The sequence below is a fragment of the Candoia aspera genome, chromosome 4, assembly GCF_035149785.1.
Source record: "Candoia aspera isolate rCanAsp1 chromosome 4, rCanAsp1.hap2, whole genome shotgun sequence".
Classification (NCBI taxonomy): Eukaryota; Metazoa; Chordata; class Lepidosauria; order Squamata; family Boidae; genus Candoia; species Candoia aspera.
Genome location: NC_086156.1, coordinates 61,528,403 through 61,547,339, shown reverse-complemented (window position 1 = coordinate 61,547,339; position 18,937 = coordinate 61,528,403). Strand labels below are relative to the sequence as shown.

The following is an 18,937-nucleotide window of genomic DNA, read 5'->3' as shown; positions in this document are numbered from 1 at the left end:
CGATCCTTTGCTGAAGCTTTGAATGATTACATATTAGGAAAACTGAATTGGTCATTTTGTGTCGGTATATGCATGGATGGAGCGGCTGCCATGACTGGACGGCTTTCTGGTTTCACTACTCGGGTCAAGGAGGTTGATTCTGAATGTGAGTCTATGCACTGTGTCATCCATAGAGAAATGCTGGTGAGCCAAAAAATGCACCTGATCTTAACAACCTTTTGCAGGATGTGATTAAAATTATCAACCACATTAAAGTACATGCTCTTAACTCACGTCTGTTCACGCAGCTCTGTGAGGAGATGGATGCAGAGCACACACATCTTCTCTTATACACAGAAGTGAGATGGCTTTCTAAAGGTAGATCACTGGCCAGAGTTTTTGAGTTACGAGAGCCGCTCCAGAGATTTCTTTTAGAAAAAAGTCATCACCGGCAGCACATTTCAGTGACACAGAATGGGTCGCAAAACTTGCTTACTTGTGTGTCATATTCAACCTGCTCAACGAACTCAAACTGTCACTTCAGGGGAGAACGACAACTGTGTTCAAGACGGCAGATAAAGTGGCTGCATTCAAAGCCAAATTGGAATTATGGGGGCGACGAGTGAACATTGGGATTTTTGACATGTTTCAAACATTAGCAGAGATTTTGAAAGAGACTGAGCCAGGGCCTTCTTTCTCCCAGCTGGTGCATGATCACCTATCTCAGCTTTCAAAAGAGTTTGAGCATTACTTCCCAACCACAAAAGACCCCCGAACTGGGAAGGAATGGATCCGCGACCCATTTGTGAATAAGCCAGGTGAATCGACTTTGTCCATGCTAGAAGAGGATCAACTGCTTGAGATCGCAAATGACGGTGGCCTTAAAAGTGTGTTTGAGACAACTTCAGATCTCCATACGTTCTGGATTAAAGTCAAGGCGGAATATCCTGAGATTGCCACAAAAGCACTGAAAAGCCTGCTTCCATTTCCAATGTCCTGTCTTTGTGAAGCAGGGTTTTCTGCAGTGACAGCAACCAAAACGAGATTACGGAGTAGACTGGACATAAGCAACACACTTTGGGTGTCACTGTCTCCCATCACCCCCACAAGGGACCATCTAGTTGCAGGAAAACAAGCTCAGGGCTCCCACTGATTCTGCATTATGGTGAGTTGTATAATTACAATGTATTACAATGTAATAATAATAGAAATAAAGTGCACAATAAATGTAATGCGCTTGAATCATCCCAAAACCATCCCCCCCCAGTCTGTGGAAAAATTGTCTTCTATGGAACAGGTCCCTGGTGCCAAAAGGGTTGGGGACCGCTGGTTTAGTGGCACTGATGCTTCAGCACTTCACAGCTTGCAGGCCACAATGAGTACTGTACAGAGCCCTTTGCTTGCTGACTTCCCCTGACAGGAGGACAAGCTGGAGGCTGGGCTTTGTTCTCTCCATGGATTTTCTTTGACAAGCCTTTTTGTTAAAAAGAAAAACTGCTTCACTAATCCTTCTGCCCAGGCTAGATTCTAGCTGTGGAGTCCTTGGTGCTCTCTGAGCCTTGTTGTTTTCTTGCAGACATTTCTAGCTCTCAGGAGTATTCAAACACACATACCTTTACTTTATCCAATAGGTTGTCTCCTATTTTTCCCCATTTGCTTCTCTTGAGATCGTTTTGTAAAGAAGATTGTTTTCTTACTACATAAACTCCATTGAGGAAAGGAAGGCAGAGCCAGAGCAGAATTTTTTTCTTGTTGTGTAGGCACAGTTAATGCACAACAATAATATAGATGTCGTCTTAGGGATTCCCTGTTTTTGTAGCAGGCAAATGAATATAAAGCTGACAATTTTCTAGCTAGTCTAGAAATTATCTGAATAGCACTGAGATAAGAGCTCAGGCATTCTAAAATGAAGTAGACTGAATTTATAGCCTGTTTCATTACCACATGGGATGAGATTTGGGGTTGGTCACATTTACCCCGGCCACCGCTAGATTCGTGAATGTGAGGCCTCTTCCTTGCCTCATGAGTGTGCTGTGATAGGCAACTAACACTGTGCAGCAGGAGGTAATCTATGATAGTAGGAAGCATAGCTGCACAGTATCCTTTTTGCAGGCAGTGAACGTTTAGAACCAACGTACACACATAAGTAGGGTACTAAAATGATGCTTATTTCAAGAAACCAGGAGAATAGGATCTTCATCTGTGGCTGCCAATTGTTGTTGTTTATTCGTTTAGTCGCTTCCGACTCTTCGTGACTTCATGGACCAGCCCACGCCAGAGCTTCCTGTTGGTCGTCAACACCCCCAGCTTCCTCAGGGACGAGTCCATCACCTCTAGAATATCATCCATCCACCTTGCCCTTGGTCGGCCCCTCTTCCTTTTGCCTTCCACTCTCCCTAGCATCAGCATCTTCTCCAGGGTGTCCTGTCTTCTCATTATGTGGCCAAAGTATTTCAGTTTGGCCTTTAATATCATTCCCTCAAGTGAGCAGTCTGGCTTTATTTCCTGGAGGATGGACTGGTTTGATCTTCTTGCAGTCCAAGGCACTCTCAGAATTTTCCTCCAACACCACAGTTCAAAAGCATCGATCTTCCTTCGCTCAGCCTTCCTTATGGTCCAGCTCTCGCAGCCATATGTTACTACGGGGAACACCATTGCTTTAACTATGCGGACCTTTGTTGTCAGTGTGATGTCTCTGCTCTTAACTATTTTATCGAGATTTGTCATTGCTCTTCTTCCAAGGACTAAGCGTCTTCTGATTTCCTGACTGCAGTCAGCATCTGCAGTAATCTTCGCACCTAGGAATACAAAGTCTTTCACTGCTTCTACATTTTCTCCCTCTATTTGCCAGTTATCAATCAAGCTGGTTGCCATAATCTTGGTTTTTTTGAGGTTTAGCTGCAAACCAGCTTTTGCACTTTCTTCTTTCACCTTCATCATAAGGCTCCTCAGTTCCTCTTCTCTTTCAGCCATCAAAGTGGTATCATCTGCATATCTGAGATTGTTAATGTTTCTTCCAGAGATTTTAACTCCAGCCTTGGATTCCTCAAGGCCAGCTTGTCGCATGATGTGTTCTGCGTACAAGTTGAATAGGTAGGGTGAGAGGATACAGCCCTGCCGTACTCCTTTCCCAATCTTAAACCAGTCTGTTGTTCCGTGGTCTGTTCTTACTGTTGCTACTTGGTCGTTATACAGATTCTTCAGGAGGCATACAAGATGACTTGGTATCCCCATACCACTAAGAACTTGCCACAATTTGTTCTGGTCCACACAGTCAAAGGCTTTAGAATAGTCAATAAAACAGAAATAGATGTTTTTCTGAAACTCCCTGGCTTTTTCCATTATCCAGCGGATATTGGCAATTTGGTCTCTAGTTCCTCTGTCTTTTCTAAACCCAGCTTGTACATCTGGCAATTCTCGCTCCATGAACTGCTGAAGTCTACCTTGCAGGATCTTGAGCATTACCTTACTGGCATGTGAAATGAGTGCCACTGTTCGATAGTTTGAACAGTCTTTAGTGTTTCCCTTTTTTGGTATGGGGATATAAGTTGATTTTTTCCAGTCTGATGGCCATTCTTGTGTTTTCCAAATTTGCTGGCATATAGCATGCATTACCTTGACAGCATCATCTTGCAAGATTTTGAATAATTCAGCTGGGATGCCGTCGTCTCCTGTTGCCTTGTTATTAGCAATGCTTCTTAAGGCCCACTCAACCTCACTCTTCAGGATGTCTGGCTCTAGCTCACTGACCACCCCGTCAAAGCTATCCCCGATATTGTTATCCTTCCTATACAGGTCTTCTGTATATTCTTGCCACCTTTTCTTGATCTCTTCTTCTTCTGTTAGGTCCTTGCCATCTTTGTTTTTGATCATACCCATTTTTGCCTGGAATTTACCTCCAATGTTTCTAATTTTCTGGAAGAGGTCTCTTGTCCTTCCTATTCTATTGTCTTCTTCCACTTCCGCGCATTGCTTGTTTAAAAATAATTCCTTATCTCTTCTGGCTAACCTCTGGAATTTTGCATTTAATTGGGCATATCTCCCCCTATCACTGTTGCCTTTTGCTTTCCTTCTTTCTTGGGCTACTTCTAGTGTCTCAGCAGACAGCCATTTTGCCTTCTTGGTTTTCTCTTTCTTTGGGATGTATTTTGTTGCCGCCTCCTGAACAATGCTGCCAACTTCTGTCCAGAGTTCTTCCAGGACCCTATCTACTAAGTCCAGTCCCTTAAATCTGTTCTTCACCTCCACTGCATATTCCTTAGGTATATTAGTGAGCTCATATCTAGCTGATCTGTGGGTCTTCCCTAATCTCTTTAGTCTGATCCTAAATTGTGCAAGAAGAAGTTCGTGATCTGAACTACAATCAGCTCCAGGCCTTGTTTTTACCGACTGTACAGATGTCCGCCACCTTTGGCTGCAAAGGATGTAATCAATCTGATTTCGGTGTTGTCCATCTGGTGAAGTCCATGTATAAAGCCGTCTCTTAGGTTGTTGGAAGAGAGTGTTTGTTATGCAGAGTGAGTTGTCTTGGCAAAATTCTATCAGCCTATGTCCTGCTTCATTTTGTTCTCCCAGGCCATACTTACCTGTAATTCGAGGTGTCATTTGACTGCCCACCTTAGCATTCCAGTCTCCTGTGATGAAAATAACATCTCTTTTAGGCGTGTTGTCCAGTAGGTGCTGCAGATCCTCATAGAACTGCTCTACTTCAGCTTCTTCAGCATTTGTGGTTGGGGCGTATATTTGGATCACTGTGATGTTAGATGGCTTGCCCTGAATTCGAATTGAGATCATTCTGTCGTTTTTTGGGTTGTATCCAAGCACTGCTTTAGCCACTTTACTATTAATTATGAAGGCTACTCCATTTCTTCTGTGGTCCTCTTGTCCACAGTAGTAGATCTGGTGGTCATTTGATGTGAAGTGGCCCATTCCAGTCCATTTCAGTTCACTGACGCCCAGAATGTCTATCTTTAATCTTGACATCTCACCAATAACCACATCCAATTTGCCCTGGCTCATAGATCTTACATTCCAGGTTCCGATGGTGTGTTGATCCTTAGAACATCGGATTCGCCGTTCACCACCAGCACCGTCGGCCGCTAGCCGTCCTTTCGGCTTTGAGCTAGCTGCGTCATCACGTCGGGCTAGTTGAGCTCATCCTCTGTTCCTCCCCAGTAGCATTTTGACCATCTTCCGACCTGGGGGTCTCACCTTCCGATGGTATACCGACATATCTCTGGTTGTACTGATCCATTTAGTTTTCACGGCAAGAATACTGGGGTGGGTTGCCATTACCTTCCCCAGGGATCGCATTTAGTCTGACCTCTCTGTCATGACCTTCCCGTCTTGGGTGGCCCTTCACGGTTTAGCTCATGGCATCATTGAGGTGCTCAAGCTCCAGCACCACAACAAGGTAACGATCCTTTGCTGAAGTGTGGCTGCCAATAAGGTCAGATAAAAAAAGAGAAGAGATCCTCCCTTTAAGCCATGTCATGTCTATCATTTGGATGGGACATTGTGAGATGCACAAGTGAAAAAAAAAGACCGAAGTCTGAACTGTCTTAAGTGTGGATGGTCAATTGCAGGCCTGTTTATTGTTTGCGGTAGGAGAAGAATGCTTTGTGGCGTGAGAATCCCTCAGGAGGAGGGAACTTAGCATTTCTTCGTAAGGAGATCAAAAACATGGTCTGGCAGTCTCCTACTTGTCCAGGAACAGGTAAACTGGTAGTTGGTGTTTTGACATCTTCATTACTAGACATCAAATAAATTAAGGCTGGAACCTATTCAGAATTACTTACAACATGCCTTATTGACCTCAGGGCCATCTTAACAATGTATATTCTGAGAAACAATTTCAGTAGAACTTGCTTCTTCAGATAGAAGGGCCAACCTTTCTCAGGCCAAGGGCTGCCCTAGGAGAGTGACTGCAGTTGCAAGGGTCATGGGCAGGGGTGCCTTTAAGGTATAGTCAACAAAGTCAAGATGGCTGCCATTTGACCATCACACATAAAAATGGTCAGAGCTTTCAATACACTAGCCAGAATCTTGACTTTTGGACCATAGCCTGCAAACACCCTTGGTCACGGGAGGGGGCTAGGCTACCAAAGGGCTGTGTTTCTCGACCCACCTATTTTCCCAGTGCTGGTAATGTTTCCTAATGTTTTTAATGGATCAAAAGTATTTTTCAAAGCACTGAAATAATTAAAAGAGCCTTCAAGTAACATTATTTACTCCATTGCTGGGTTCTGGAGGCCACAAAAAGGTTCAGGGGTGGGTACTGCACATGATTTCACATCCGTGCCTTGGTGTGTGAGCTTCCTGGCACTTTAAAGAGGAATTAATCAATTGAGGCACACATTTTTATGCATCATTGATTTAACTTGTTTTCGTGCAATTGCCAGTTCACTTATGGCCACAAAAATCTATGCCAGAATACATGTCTGACAGGACTCTGTTATATTTGTTTGTTTATTTTATTTTATTTATTTTATATCCTGCCTATATTATTTTTATAAATAACTCAAGGCGGCAAACATATCAAATATTCCTTCTTCCTCCTATTTTCCCCACAACAACAACCCTGTGAGCTGAGTTGGGCTGAGAGAGAGTGACTGGCCCAAAGTTACCCAGCCAGCTTTCATGCCTAAGTTGGGCCTAGAACTCTCAGTCTCCTGGTTTCTAGCCAGTTGCCTTAACCACTAGAAATTATATATGACTATATGAAATTAATTGTCTATATGAAATTAATTGTCCCCATCTGCACCCCACTTCCATTCTGTTTTGTTTTGCAGCAATTCAAGATGTATATCTGGTCCTGTCCTTAGCCAAATGCTAAAACTATCTGATTGGGTGTGGTAATTGTACCAACTATACAACTGACTGCTTTGTTTCCAAAATAGGAGCAGCAGTGCTATATTTAAAGATACACTCTGAAAAGGTGCAAGTCTGGGGTGGTTTGTAAGCTGTCTGAACAATTTGCAAGGGAGACAATCTGTCCCTGCTCCAAATGTGATTACACTGTTGTAATGGGGATTTCAAATTGGGTTAGATGCAGTATTAGGCCTCCATCACACACACACACACACACACACACAGAGCAGCTGCTGTTAGCTTGAGTAGCTTTTGAGAATTGATGTAAGGGGCTTTGAGATTGCCTGCAGGCTTGTAGGAAAGACATTCATAACAATGACACAGCAGAGTTATATCACAGGCCTACATCTCTATTCATAATGGCAAAAAGCCTGAACGGATTACTGGAGTTTGTGAATCTCTGCATTTAAACAGTAAAAGGACATGGAGACCGAGATGCTATATCGTCAATCTAACATCTGCCCTAAAATGAATATTTGCTATGGCTTTTATCACCCATGGATACACGTCCTGGTAGCAACTAATATGCTTAATCATTATGTAGCCATGCAGAGATGGCCGAGTATGTGCAGCCTTAATTATGAAGCTTCTTATCTGCAAAGCTACTTGTGGGGTAAATATTCCCTGACAATTATGCTATGTGTAATGGGGAGGGGAAAACCAGTATTTGTGGGCCAATGATGCCAGTGGGTAAAACTGCTATTATTTATAGCTTTTATATCTCACACTGAATAAGTAAATGTTATGAGAATAAATAGCAATAACTGAACCCTTTTTCTTTAATTGGATGTATATTTTAACAATATGGTGGGCCACCTTGTAAATCACAATTGAGATATAAATATTTTTTTAAAAATGTATTAGGGTAAAAAAAATCTAGTTTTTCTGTAGTTTGCACACAATCATTTTCTGAAAGGTTATAACTTGAACTTACTCATATTTAGAAGTTCATAACTGTTTTATTGCAAACATAAGTGTGCAAAGTTTTCTATATATATCCATTAACATAGATCCACATATAAACCTCTAAGCAATGGTCAGAGGTTTGAAATTCTTTTCCACAATGCCTCCATTCCTCTTTCTCTCTCTCTGTATAATCCAGTCTTTCTTTGAAGGAACTCCAGGCAGTGTCATGGCTCTTTCTTTTACAGTTCTCAACATCCCCATCAGGTAAGAAGCAGAGGCATAATAAGTGCCTGAGGAAACCTAGGAAGTTGCATTTGAACTTGGCTCCTCCAATCTTAGTCCAAACCTCAACTTTATCGTTACAGAAATAGTAAGATTGGTTTCAACATCTCCAGAAGCCAGAATTAATGAAGCTGTAATACAGAAACCAGTTGGAACTGTTGAGCATTCCTCAAAGTTATTCTGTGCACTGTGCTTTTGGGTGGTGGCAATATTTGTCAGAAAATTTTAAGCACTTACAGTATTACAAAGCTACAGTTTTTGGTACATTTCACAAAGAGACTTCCTGAGGATTTCTGAAGCATCTCCCAAACATGCAGAGATCCTTCACCAGGGGAAAAATGGCAGAAAAACATTATGCAAACATAGAATACAACAAGAGATCGACAAAGAAATAAAAGTACACAGTTAAAAATAGGCTTCAGTGGATTGTTCCAGTAGCTTTTCAGCTGTGGATTTATCCTTTCGTTTCACAAACTGGGTCATATTATCTACAGTCAAGCTTACCATGTACTACATCTAGGCTGTTTTTAATTGAAAATATTTTCCTGTCCTTGTTTGATAAAATATGCCTGCATAATCATAGAACACCCTAGAAAATGGCTGCATGAAGTTATGTTGTCAGCTTTGTGCCAACAGAGAGTATACTAAAATAATACTTACATTTTTAGATTGTCTATTATCATTACATTTAAAATGTCTATTTTTGTTTTGGGGTTTTTTTTGGATCTGCAGTTTTGTGCAACTCTTGGAACCACGACGTGCTGCTCCTTTGACAATCTGCTAGAACTGGGTCCTATTTGTAAGTGAACAAGTGGTCATTTTATCTCAACACTGAAAGTCTGCTTTTGGTGTGTCTCTCATATTGCATTAAGCCCTTTAGGATTTTGAGTAAGAGACCTGCTCAGCAGAAAAGCTCAGTATTCCTGCACAATTTAATTAGACAAACACCTTTGTGGCATCATTTCTAGCAGATGGCTGAATCCTTTAGCTGGGAACAATTTATTTTATTCATCTATATGCGGCCCATTCCCAAATCACTTTCCACAGGCTATAATACTTATATGTAAACATTAAAAACCACTTATGTGAACCTGTAAAAATCAGAAATGTAAAATCCTTAGAAGTCTTGGGGAAAAAAGATTGGCGTTCCTTTCCCTCCTAAACTGTAATAAGGAGATTGCCCTCAACTTCAACTGCAGTTCGTTCCATGATGAAAGCTCCATCAAGAAAAAAAGAGAATTTGCTTTTGATATCAGATGTATCCATGATGAAACCTGCAAAAGACCTGGAAGTCTAGGGCAGGCTCTGCAGGAGTAGGTCTCGCGGTAGGTATCCTGAGTCTAAGCTGTGTGCAGCCTTTACTTCAAAGTGAGAATTTTGGATTGGACTTGGAAAACAGCTGGCAAGTAGAGGAGCTGTTTCAACACAGATGTGATGCAGACCCTTTAAGCTGCCACTTTCTTGGCTAGCTACAGTTTCCAAAGCTGCTTCAGGGACTGTCCCACGAACCAGTAGTGGCTAGCTTGTGTCACCAGTGTCAGGTTTCTTTCCTCCAGATAAGGGCACAGCTGGTTTATTAGCTGAGACTAATGAAAGATCCCCCTTACCCAGGCAATGGTGGATCCAGGAAGATTATGAACCTTATTGGGAGATCACTATTGTTTTCCCTATATGACCCTGTATCTACCTGCATATTCTTGTCTTCAGGACATTGTTATAGACATGACCAGTGACCTAGGAAAAGGGAATAGCGTACAGGCTTGTTATGTAGAAGGTGTAACAAAAACATGAAAAAGTAACCATTGCAGCAAGGAGGATTCCAATCTGGAACGGCAGCATCAGGGAACAAGGTGGGGTTTAATGCCTTTCTTTTTGGTTGTTCACTGAGTGTTACCTACAATGTATTGAGCAACATGATACCTGCAGCAACTTTCACATTCTTCTATTTCATTACAGTAGATATCTATGTTGGATATCTATTCTGATATTTTATCAAGGGTTGTACAAACCTACAGTATTTATTCAATTCAGTTTTATTGCAGTTATTTAGCAAGTTCATACAGTCAGTGCATAATAAGGAAACCATATAAAATTTAAACATATTTGAATAAATGGTTAGAATAACAACAAAACACAAAATGTCTGTTCTTGTTGGTCATAAGGAGTTGGGATTCTCTCCTGCTTGAGAGGGCCTTGGTTTCAATGTGATTTAAGCAAATTGTCTTCTAGGTTCTGGTCACTACTCTTCTAATTCCATTTCTCCTCTTCTGGTTGCTCACTGTTTGCCTTTCCCACAACTTTCTAGGAAGCAGAAAGGAAATAATTCTCTCTCCCCCACCCCCGGCCCCCAACTGTTATATACATTTATCCTGGGCAGGCTAAGCACCAAAACATCTTTTTTTAAGATTCAAAATAAATTCTTTTTCTACCCTCCCCTCCACATTATAAAGTGACATTGGGTCAATGTAGGGGAACCCCAAAGAATCCTCAAAGGGTAGCACCAGCCGGAATAGTCACTGTGATGGCTTCTTTGTGCAGTATTTATTTCATTCAGCATATTTAAAATGCAGGCCAGGCATATATTGTAGAACAATGTTCCACTTCTGGCCATTATCCTGATGCTCCAGAGTCAGGATCTTGGAATCCAAATGATGTTTTGATAATGCAACTAACATTTTAGGGACTGAAAAACAGTAGATATAGATGATATATCTGGCTTTGAATTCAACTCCAGTTCTTGGATTTGATTCCTGGAAGGTGCTTCAGCATCTGTGAGGGACCAGACATAGCACCTGTCTGGAACTCTTTCAGGCAGCCATATTTTTTTCTCAGGATCATGTGGCAATTGTACAGTCCTAGGGAAAAGACACAAGTCTTTGAAGATATGCAATAGTGCAATGTTTAGACCCCAAAGCATCTTTTCCAAATTATTCTGAAGTGCTGCACTTCCCTATATACACATCCATGCAGTTCAGTGTGTAAAAAGTGCATGGTGAATTTAAATTAACGCACTTACAAACACACATAATCTGTGGGATCCAAGCTGACAATGACTGATCAGAAAAGGAATCTTGAAATCATGGTTCAATGAAAATGTTAATAGGGTGCACATATGTATTATAAAATTATAATTTTATAATAAAACCTCTAAATCACCCAATCTTTAAAATAATAAAACAGCTTAAAATCCTGCAGTACAAGAAATCTAAGAGAACAGTACAAGAAATCTAAGAGAATCAACAGGATCATACTCCCTGAAAAGATTATCCATGAGGAGGTCCAAGGTTGAGTCATTTCCATAGCCAAGTCTGAGCTGAGTGGGGAATGGGTCCAGGTAATCCATCTCTTTCAAGAACATCAGAAGCTATGCAGCCATCATTATTTGGCACCTTTCCTAGAAAGGGACACTAATGACTGGTCAAAAGTTGTTAAGAACTAACAGTCTAAAGTAAGTTTCAGAACAATGAACAGAACTTTCTCAAATATAAAATGGCAATTTATTTATACTGCCTTTCTAAGACAGCTGCTTCTAGAATTCATGGGTAGCATTCAAACTAAATTATTTATAACTAATTGCCCTTGAAATTAATGGGAAATAAATTAAACCTGATAACTAATTGCCTCATGGATTTCAGAGATGCTCTATGACTATTAGAGCCTTTCCCTACTGTCAAGCTATTGTACTCTCTACCTATCACTGAGCAAGCAGAAGTTTGTATTGGCAGAAAATGTACTTTTCCCTATGTTGATGCCCACAGGGCATCATGCCTCTATAGCCTTCATTCAGGCTTGCCCCCCAGTAGTGGTGTCCTAATTTTGGATATGAAAGGTGTATTCAGCCAGGCCATGGGTTAAACCCTCTCTCTCTGACTGTCAACAGCCAGTAGGACACCATTTGCCAATCACATTGAGAAATGGCTAGTTCTGTGGGTCCCCTGCTTTATATGGGGCACCCACCCATTCTTGCCATCCTTCCAGTAATTTAATTAATTAAAAATTTTAATTAAAATGTATTGCATCTAAGACTTTTCTGTTTCTAGGTAATGAGGAAAATATTTGGATGCATATTGATGCAGCCTATGCTGGGAGTGCTTTCATCTGCCCTGAATTTCATTACCTTCTCAGTGGAGTAGAGGTAAGTCACGTTCCTATAATTCAGAATGAAATACAGTAGGACTATTTAGTTGATGCTTTTACAGTCATGTAAGACACTCTGTTTGGTATTAACATCAGCATTCAAAAACCTTATCAGATTCTTAGCAACTTCACCCACAAATGAAGTAAATTGTTCACAGCAAGCCAATGATTGCTTTGACTTCTGCCCACCAGAATGCTAGGAAAGTAGGTCCTACACAGTACAGAAGAGCCATGCTGTCTCTTTGGTGCAGATGGAATGACAGCAGAGAAGTGCTTTCTCCAGGCTATTCCTTTCATTTTGGAATAGGTATACCATTAGGCTGTAACCCAGGTTTAATTTCAATTATCCCAAATTTTTCTCCATTGAAGTTCTAGCTATTGTCTTATTACTTCATTGCCCTCAGATTTCTGCTGAATCAGGGAGCTGATTGGGCTTTTGGGGCAAGGAAGAGGGTCGACTAAATAGGCTATTCACTGATCAGTTACAATTTTCAATATAAACCTTTCTCAAATAAACAGCCTTAGTATAAATGGGTAATTTCCTACAACAAGAACACTGGGATGATCCAGTACCAACCCTTGTATCATCTTGGCTATTTCAAGAAGGGAATTAACAAGTAGAAGGGCAGATGATATACCACTAGACATCTCTGTCCCAAACACTCAACTATAGCAGCATGTATTCAATTCTAACAGACACTTGAATGGGGTATCTAAGAAGTGAGGTTGGATTTCTATTGTCCTGCACTCCATTTCCTTACCCCACCTCAATTCCAAATTTCAGGATGACAATGCTGAGACATCCCTCCCCTCTTTTCTCTAACCTAGGTCTTTTTTAAATTAGCTTTTAAAATAAAAAATAAAACCCTGGATAAAACGGTAGAGACTGTTACATCTATCAGGATTATTCAGGGTGTCCCAACCCCTTGGAGAGCAGTGCAGTCTCTCACTGCTGATGTGAAGAGAGACCTCTTATCCCAGCAGAGTGACCCCGTGTGTCTGTGAGTATGCCTGTGTTTGTGCCTATACATCTGCCTTTCTCCATTTGGATCATTTTGGTTCATATGTTCACATATGTGTGGCCTCTCTACCAACTGCCTGGGATTACAGGCAGATAGAAAAATAATCTGAAGGTCACCAAATGGATTTCACATTTGGCAGGAATGTGACCTCTCCTGGTTCTGCTCCAAGACCTTTTATCTGTCAACTATATTCTAGATATTTTAGCATTGGAACAAAGAGATTCAGGTTTCTGAGGTATCTTTCACACCTGTTTCTTGACCAGGATGTACAAGATCTGCTAAAAGTAATATTTGGAGAATGAAAAAGTGGCCTTATTGTAAAAAAAAAAAAAAAGACTGAACTTTTTTACAATACTGAACCTGAAGTTTGACTGGGGGAGGGAGAGGAGGGTAACAAGGGTGATGTGTTCCCTCTTCTCCTGACATACTTTTTGCTGGAACACATCATCAGTGAAGTGCTTAACGATGGTCAGGGGCTGGCACGCCTCTTCCCCTCCAGCCCCTGGGCACTGCTTAACTGGCAGTGGGAGAACCGGGTTCCTTCAAGCTGGGCTCTCTCCCATACCTGCCAGGCGTTTGAACAGATCCCTAGCCCTAGACTATCAGAACAACTGCTGGCTAGCGGGGCCACGAGGAGCGGGGATCAGGGGAGTCAGTCTCTCTGCTGCTTCAATCCCTCATATTTGTCAATATTACATTTAAATATTAATATCCATTATTAATATTTAAGTGCCAGGGAAATAGTAGGTTGTGAGGATATTTCTAAAGAAATACTGAGAAATACGTTTCTCTAGGGGGTTATAATAAGGTCCCTCGTGGTATTGGCCTTACTGTTACAAGATGCCCTTGGGTAAAAAACCCAGAGCTTGCCTCTGACGTAGCCGAAACCTCCCACTTCCCTCTCGGCTGACAATTTGTCTCTCAGATGTTTTTTCACCTGTTTTTAAACATGGGGTTAATACTAAAAGCACTTTACCTGTGTGTAAAGGAAGCCTGAAAAACATTTAAGAGGCTTGCTGCCAAATCTGGCAGGGGTGACAAGAGGACCTGGGGGAGATCACTCATTACCTGTCAGATCTTTCCACAAAACTCTCCTGTTTACTGGGCAGCCTCTGCCACCCAGAAGAGCAGCTACAAGCCCTGTGCCTGATCTGCAGGCTGGGGAAGGGCCTCTCCTTCACTGGGCAGCCCCCACTGCCCCTGCAGATCATCTGCCTTGGCACCAGGTTGTCTCAGAATCCATGGGCACAGCCATCTATCAAAACTTGCTGTCTCCTCCATCTCGTGATAGGGGAGTGATTGGTGGTTGGGTTCCTCACTGGTGAGTAACCTTTCCCTTTCGCTTCCTCATCCTCTCGAGCTCCAGGGGGCAGCAAAAGGGGCATTTGAAGGGTTATGTATGTGCCTGTCTGAGAGGTTATCTAGTTATCTATGCTATATGGGAGTGCCCTTTTTGCCTGACAGGTAAAGGAATCCTTTGTGCCTACAATACAGAAGTCTTGGATTTAGTTGTGTATTTCTGTCTTTTTTGCCAGCACTATTTGATGTGTCCTAGCCATAAGCATAAAGGAACCATAAACAGATAAGCAAGAACAGCTTTGGGCCTTTTACTCCACTAAAGTTCCTCTGACCTTCCTTCTGCTCAGAGGAAACCGCACAAAGCCCTAATGAAGAGATGGCAAAGGCTGGCTTTCCTTTCTGAGTAACCTACAGCTGTAGATTGATATTGCCAACGTGTTACTTGAAATAAATATTTCCATTTAGTGACCACTTTCCTTACCTGCATTTATTTGGAAATCAAGGTAGAGAAGTTCCTGCTTTGTTTCCTGAGTTCACAACTGAGCGGGGGGGGGGGGGATTTTGTTTAACATTCTGTGTATAATATTTTTCTTTTATATTCTTCCCCTTTTTCAATAATGCCTAGCTGGTTTCCCTGTGCTTCCTTAGATAAGGGCAATGCAATTTCCTGGGTCTCTCTTCAGCTGTCAGATAAATTCTATGTCAACAGAAGAAAAAACATTCTTTGGAGAAGGTCAGTGCCTACAGGCTACAGACTAATAAAGAAAAAGAAGGGGGCAAAACGCTAACCTGTAAAGCATCCCCCTTTCTCATTTTATCAGCAAACAAGGCCCACTGTAATTTCCTGGGTAGGTTTTATTGGCTTGTGAAGGAAATGAATCATCACTTGCAGGATAGCCCAGCACTTTTCAGGGTAGCAACCATTCAGCAAGTGTGAATAAATTTCCTACTTCTACCCATCTGCTCCCTGTTCCTACCAGATAAGTTAGAGCACTCATTTTTTACAAAAGAACAATAACCTAATGGAGAAAGTGTTAAAATTGGCAGATAGAGAAATTCTAGTATTCCCAAAGTTTTCCTTGAACAGCAGATACTGGGTCATATCGTTAAGTCCTTCTGCCACTCTTACTGTTGATACCACTATGAGGATGAAGTTCAGAATGTGGAAATTCACATATCATGAGCAGGTATTTAAATCTGGTCAATAAAATTAACTAATTTTATTTTGTCAGGTTGTGTGAAAGGTAAAAGGTCCCCTGTGCAAGCACCGAGTCATGTCTGACCCTTTGGGGTTAGTCTACCATAATAATCTTTATTAATTTTGTGAGGAGAGCCAGCTGGGTAGTGGCTAAGGCATCAGGCTAGAAACTGGGAGGCTGTGAGTTCTAGTCCTGCCTTGGGCATTAGACCAGCTGGGTGACGTTGGGCCAGTCCCTCATTCTACGCCCTAGAAAGCGCTTCTGAAAATGTTGCCAAGAAAAGTGCAGAGATTCATTCAGGCAGTTGCCAGGAGTCAACACTGACTCAGAAGCACCCCCAAAAACATACGATACTCTTGCTCTGCATGTTCAACATATGCGGGGGTGGGGGTTTCCCCACATAGTTGGGGGCTTCCATAGAATGGAAAGAATGGAAACATTGTGCTAAGTTGTGTCAGATGAGGGCTGATATAACTGATAAATTAAATTAAATAATTTAATTTAATTTAATTTAATTTAATTTAATTTAATTTAATTTAATTTAAATTAAATTAAATTAAATTAAATTAAATTAAATTAAATTATTTTTATCACTGCCCATCTCCCCCACATGGGGGACCCTGGGCGGTTCACAGTAAAAACAATTTAAAATTCAATAAAATTATAAATAATAATATTTCAATAAATATAAAATACAATAAAATCCAAATAAGGGCAGATCAAATTCAGCCCATAAGGGATAAGTCTGGTCCCTGCAGGGCTAGGGAACCAACCAGCCCCAGGAATGACTCTACCTCTCCCCACTCCAAGCATGGTGACAAAACCAGGTTTTCAGCTTTTTCTGAAGTCCAGAAGAGAGGAGGCTAACCGCATTTCTGGGGGAAAGGATGTTCCAAAGGGCGGGAGCTGCTGCAGAGAAGGCTCGCCTCCTGGACCCCGCCAGATGTAGTTCTCTTGCAGACGGGGTCCGTAGCATGCCCTCTCTGCATGACCGGGTGGGACGGGTTGATGTGACGGGGATGAGACTGTCCCTTAGGTAACCTGTACCCATGCCATGTAGGGCTTTAAAGGTTGAATTGGACACCATTGAATTGGACCTGGAAGCAAACTGGCACCCAATGCAGCTCGCAGAGCAGCGGAGTTATATTTCCTGATCTTGAAGCACCTAAAATCATCCACGCAGCGGCATATTGGACCAGCTGTAGCTTCCGGATACTCTTCAAGGGTAGCCCCATGTAGAGCGCATTACAGTAGTCTATATGGGAGATGACCAGGGCATGAGTGACCGTTCGAAGGGCTTCTCGCTCCAGGAGGGGCGTAACTGGCACACAACTCGAAGTTGTGCAAAGGCCCTTCTGGCCATGACTGCCACCTGCTCTTTGAGCAGGAGTCATGAGTCCATGAGGACCCCCAAGTTACACACCGGGTCTGTCTGGGGCAGTGCAACCCCATCCAGAACTAAAGATGGCAAATTCCTGGGAACTGAGGAGCCATTAACCCACAGCCACTCTGTCTTACCAGGGTTCAGCTGAAGCCTGTTGTTCCCCATCCAGACCCCAACGGCCCCCAGGCACCTGGAAAGGGCAGCCACAACATCACTTACTTCCCCTGGGATGGAAATGTATAGCTGAATATCATCAGCATATTGATGATACCTCATCCCGTGGAGACGGATGATCTCACCCAGTGGTTTCATGTAAATATTAAAAAGGAGAGGAGAGAGTACTGAACCCTGCGGCACGCCACGAAGGAGGGGCCGTGAGCCTGATCTCTCCTCCCATATTAACACCGACTGGGATTGGCCCTGCATGAAGCAAGTGAACCAGTGCAAAACTACCCCACCCACCCCCAACTCCCTGTGCTGACCCAAAAGGATACCATGATCGATGGTATGGAAAGCCACTGAGAGGCCAAGGAGAGCCAGGATGGATGCACTGCCTCCATCCCGCTCCCACCAGAGATAATCCATAAGTGCGACCAATGCCGTTTCTGTTCCATATCCGGGCCTGAAAGCTGACTGAAAGGGATCCAGATAATCCGCTTCATCCAAGATCCTCTGGAGTTGCAGTGCCACCACCTTCTCAATCACCTTCCCCATAAAGGGGGTGAGGGAGACTGGATGAAAATTATCCAGTACAGTAGAGTCCAGTGATGGTTTCTTGAGGAGGGGGCACACCAGAGCCTCCTTAAAGGCCGCTGGAAACACCCCCTCCCACAAGGATGTATTTACCATCAACTGGGCCCAACCGCACGTCACCTCCCAGACTGCCTTTACTAGCCAGGAGGGACATGGATCTAACTGACAGGTGGTGGCATTTATAGTCTGGAGGATCTTGTCTGCTTCCTCAGGCCCAACAGGATCAAACTGTTCCCAGATAACTTGGTAAGTACATTCCCCAGGCATCTCCTGAGACCCTGTCTCACGCTTGGAGTCCAGCTTAGCACATATCTGAGCGATTTTATCCTGCAGACGCTCCAAAAACTCCTCAGCACGGCCCTGTAGATGATTTTCCGGACCCCTTTCCCCAACAGGGATTGGGTGATCCTAAACAGGGCTGCTGGGCGGCATTCTACGGATGCAATAAGAGTGGAGAAGTACTGACATTTCGCCACTCTTACCGCCACAAGGTAGGCCTTAATTGCGGCTCTAGCTTGTGTCCGGTTGGGTTCAGTCTTCGTTTTTCTCCAGCGGCGCTCTAGGCATCTCTTAATCCTCTTCAGAACCCTCAGCTCCTCCATGAACCATGGGGAGTATCGGGTTCGATGGGATAAGAGAGGCCCGCACAGGTACGATCCTGTCCAAGGCCCAACTGCCTCCCTATTCCAGGCGGCGGCCACAGCCTCTGCTGGACCATGCAGCAAGTCCTCGGGCATAACCCCCAGCTCCCTCTGAAACTCCATGGGGTCCATTAGTCACCGGGGGTGGACCGATCAAACAGGTCCTGCCTCCCTGTGGAGGGGAGTGACATAAGAGAAACTCAGGGCCACCAGGGCATGGTCTGACGATGACAAAGGGGAAAGATGTACCTCTTCCCTTAGATCACATTGCCACTGTTCTGACAAGAAAACAGTCTGGTGTGTGGCCACTGTCTCGAGTTGGGTCCCAAATAATCTGAGTCAGGCCCATGGCCGCCATGGTGGCCATGAACTCCCGAGCTACCTCTGAGGCACGCCCCAGGGATGGCAGATTAATTTAATTTAAATCAAATCTATCTTAAATTTAAAAACAAATTAATAAATAAT

General features: G+C 42.9%; 1 protein-coding gene across 1 annotated transcript in view; it reads left to right on the top strand.

Annotated features, from left to right (window-relative positions):
- Positions 1–18,937, top strand: part of DDC (dopa decarboxylase) — a 63,266-nt gene that overhangs the window by 21,797 nt on the left and 22,532 nt on the right. The window contains exons 6-7 of the mRNA XM_063304241.1: positions 8,770–8,836; positions 12,078–12,172. Of these exons, the coding sequence (XP_063160311.1) occupies positions 8,770–8,836; positions 12,078–12,172 (162 nt within the window). The remainder of the gene's footprint in view (positions 1–8,769; positions 8,837–12,077; positions 12,173–18,937) is intronic.